This window comes from Nicotiana attenuata, unplaced genomic scaffold, assembly GCF_001879085.1.
Source record: "Nicotiana attenuata strain UT unplaced genomic scaffold, NIATTr2, whole genome shotgun sequence".
In the NCBI taxonomy this organism is placed as follows: domain Eukaryota; kingdom Viridiplantae; phylum Streptophyta; class Magnoliopsida; order Solanales; family Solanaceae; genus Nicotiana; species Nicotiana attenuata.
The window spans coordinates 57,930-61,891 of NW_017670368.1; the positions used below are offsets into that span (position 1 = coordinate 57,930).

Here is a 3,962-nt window from a genome sequence, read left to right on the forward strand (position 1 = left end):
TCTGCAGAGTGGAGATATAAGTTGGTTGAAAGTTGTTGAAGACAATGCTGAACTATTGGACAAAAACTGGAACATTACAAGTTGTCTATCTCTAAAAAAAAGCAGATCTGAAGAACCTGGTTCGTGGTCTGATCAACTTAAGTAACAAGTAACATGAAGTCTGCAATGCCTGTGCAAAAGGAAAACATGTCAGATCTTCATTCTAGCCCAATAGGGGCAAACAACACTTCAGAACCAAGGATGTGATCTTTCAAGAAACTGTGGCTTTTGTCAAGAAGATCCAGGTACAGATAGAAACAAACGTGGCTTGCATCAGATCTTATCACGGAGCAGGTTTGGATAGTGACATAAGTGGATAAATGCTAAAGAAGAATTACTCAACCACTTAGCTCAAAGAACACCACATCAGATGGAGTTGTCGAAAAGAAGAAAATGTCTCTTTAAAATTGGGCACAATCAATGTTGATTGATAAAGGGATGGAAAACATCTTGACCAAAGTCGCTGACTCAATTGAGGATATTTGGGTACAATTGTTATGTTCTCAATAATGGGAAGGGTCATTTTTGAAAATCTAAGGGTGGAAGAGATTGAGGAATCCTCCTGTCGTACTCATCTCAAAAGAGAACGCCCATTGATTCCAGCAAAGAACCGGGTCCCGCATCTACAATTACAGAAGCTGAAAAACGAGCTGTTGGAAAGAGGATTTTTGCATAGAGATATTACTGAATCACTCTTGTATCTTACTGCAAGTAGACTAGACATCGTGATCAGAGTTGGGTTCTATGCAAGGTCTCAGTCAAATCCAAAGGATTCTCATCTGAAGGCTAGTGTAGGAATTTTGAGATATCCTAGAGGAACACAGGACCTGGTTCTCTACTGTCCTCCAAGTAATTGATAGGAAAAGCTCGCCTGAAATGGGACAGTCTTTGAGTTCCTGTCTTGTCTCATGAGGCTCAAGGAAGCAAAATCCAATGGCACTCTCAACAGCTAAAGCAGAATATGTATAATTAGCATCCTGTTGTGGTCAAGTGTTGTGGACCAAGCAACAAATTGGAAGAACTTGAGTCCAACTCAAGAGGGCCAAATACAGTGACTGCTGAAGATAAAGTTGCAGACATCTTCACCAAAAGCCTTGGGAAGAAAGCATTTTGAGAAAGATCGCCTTGCACTGGGGGATGATAAAACCCAACTGAGCGCCTGGTTCCTTATTATTGGTTGTGAGAGTCATAGTCAGGTAAAAGCTAGATAAACTGTTTTCTGACTAAGTCTGTAGACACGCATGATGACTATAGAAGTAGATGCTGCAGTGCATGATGAATAAGGGGATAAAACTCACTTGCCAGACCTATCAAGGAACCTATTTTTCTGATACAAGTTAGTAGCCTCTTTGTTATTTCATATATAATTTAAAATAGAAAAAAACAATGCCATATCATCATCAGCGTGACAGTCTTTTAAAGCCGTGTCTCTTCAGCCAATGTGAGCACGTGATTTTTGCCTCGCATGAATTACTCCTACAGAATTCCCAAAATTAGGATTTTTCTTTTAATTATTTGATTTTTAGGAATTATTGCATGATTTTTGTATTTGTGTGCATTTTTGTATGCATGTTTAATTTATTTAGTTCATAAAAATACAAAAATATGTTGCATGTGCATTTAGGGCCTTATTTTATATTTTTAGATTTATTAGTTAATTAATGTTACAAAAAATGAAAGAAAATAGCAAAAATAGTTCATTTTGCATTTTTGACTTTTTAATTTTCGAATTTATTATAGTTTCCTCTTAATTTAGGACTTAATTTATTTTTGAAAAATGATTAGTTTAGTTTTGGAATTAAATCAAGTCATTGTAGTTTAATTTGTATTTAACAAAAAATTTGAAAATCAAAAAGAAAAAGAAAAGAGAATGAAAAGAAAAATGAGGTTTATTAAAGACCAACTTTGGGCCAAATCCATGAAATACCCGTCCAAATCCACCTCCACACCCGGCCCAATCATTCCAACCCGGTCGAGAATCCCCATAACCCAAACACCCAGTATTGGGCATGTTTAATCACAACCGTTGGATCTCACTAATCCAACGGTCCGGAATTGGGGAGCTTAATAATATATATATGTCCTAATGACACCCCACTACCCACTTAGCTTCGTCTCCACAAACCCCTTTCAGAGACCCCCCTAAAGAACCCTAGCCCCACTGTGACCAGATGTGTATGTTGTTCTCTTCACACAAATGAAACTGTTGATCACATTTTCAGCAAGGGCAACTTTGCCAGAATTGTATGGAAAATATTTACAGGAATTGTTGGGGTCCAAACTGAAGAATTACCCCTAAGACTCCTATTGATGAAGTGGTGGTTGCTTCACAGTAACAATGAAGTCCAGAAGCTCATTCTCCATTCAATCCATATCATAATATGCTGGGACTTATGGAAGAATAGGTGCAGTGCAAAGTATGGAGCAAAATCAACTTCTTTGACTAGAGTCCTATTCTACATCAATTCAGATATTAATCTGTTGCTAAGGGCTAACTTTCTAGATATCAAGTGGCCTTTCAACTGGCAGGACCTTTACCCTTTCATTGAGAACCTGAAGCATCAAACCATCTCTACTCAAGTAGTGTGGATGAAGCCAAACCATGGTTATGTTAAGGTCAACAGTGATGGGAGTGCTCTTTCAAACCCAGGCAAGATTGGAGCAAGAGTGATCATCAGAGATCACAACTCTAACTTTATACATGCAATTGCTGCTCCTTTAGGGGAATGAACCAACAACTTTGTAGAAACTGAGGCTGCTCTTATAGGGATCCAGTGGTGTTTGGAAAATGGCTTTTCTAAAATCCATTTGGAAACAGACTCTGCCCTCCTTATTCTGTGGTTAACGAATGGCAAAAAATTCCCTTGGACCATCAAAATGAAGCTTCTGCAGCTCCAAGAGCTATGCAACTCCTGTGAAAGCTTCACTTGCTCTCATACTTACAGGGAAGCCAACTGTCCTGCGGATTCTTTGTCAAAACTCAGTCATGACCTCACCTCAAAGACTGAGTTTAACAATGTGTACTCATTACCTCCTCACATCAGAGGGCAGTTCCAGCAAGACTATTTGGGTACCCCTGCTTTTAGGCATAAGAAAATCAGAAAGATCCAGGCCCATCCAAACTATGCAAACACATCCAATTCATCTAATGGTTATGGTTGATGCCATAGTGAGAATGGAGATCCCCTCAGCAGTCCAAAACATCACCATGATCCAGAATACCACATGCACCACCTCACCTTGCTTCCCTGGGGGCAGCACAGTCAAGTTTTCTTTTTCACTAACCATGTTTGTTCTTTTGCAGGTTTTTCTTCCCTATAAACTATCCAACTCCTTGCTGATGTTTCAGGGTGTGGTATTAGCCATAGTGCTCATCCTCCTAAAATTACAGCAAATGGATGGTTTAGGTTGTAGGAAGGAAGCAACTCACTACATCAATGGAGGGCCATCTCCAATTTACAAGCAAATGGCCAATCTTCTATTTAGAATTGAACTCAGGAACATACCTGAACCTAGCACACACACACATCTCCAAATACCAGCTCAACAACATAACCCCTTACAAAAACCACTTTCCACCGTACAGTCTAATCCAAAGAACACCTACAAAGCTCTCTGCCCATCTCTATGGTTGTTCACAAATACTCCTAGAACCTACAAGAACCTAGGAGTAGACCCCACCACTTGGATACCTCACAACACATACCCAAAATCCAAAAAACCCATAAAAGCAGCAGACTGCAGAAACTGGGCTGATCTCCCTAACTCAGCTTCCTCTCAACACAAGAACCTGCAGTCTATGCCCTCAGCTCATCAACTCTCATTGATAGTACCAGAACACACAAGAACCTGGGAACTAGGACTGCCTCACATCAATGCCAGCAGTCAACACAAGAACCTGTTGGCACTTGTATATCAGAACT

At 39.7% G+C, this 3,962-nt stretch overlaps 1 protein-coding gene across 1 annotated transcript; it reads left to right on the plus strand.

Moving 5' to 3' along the window:
• The first annotated feature begins 548 nt into the window (after positions 1–548).
• LOC109238461 lies at positions 549–1,153 on the plus strand. Its single transcript, XM_019404936.1, has 2 exons — positions 549–869; positions 1,013–1,153. Exons 1-2 carry the CDS (start codon positions 549–551, stop codon positions 1,151–1,153), a joined length of 462 nt encoding a protein of 153 aa, XP_019260481.1.
• The last annotated feature ends 2,809 nt before the right edge of the window (positions 1,154–3,962 follow it).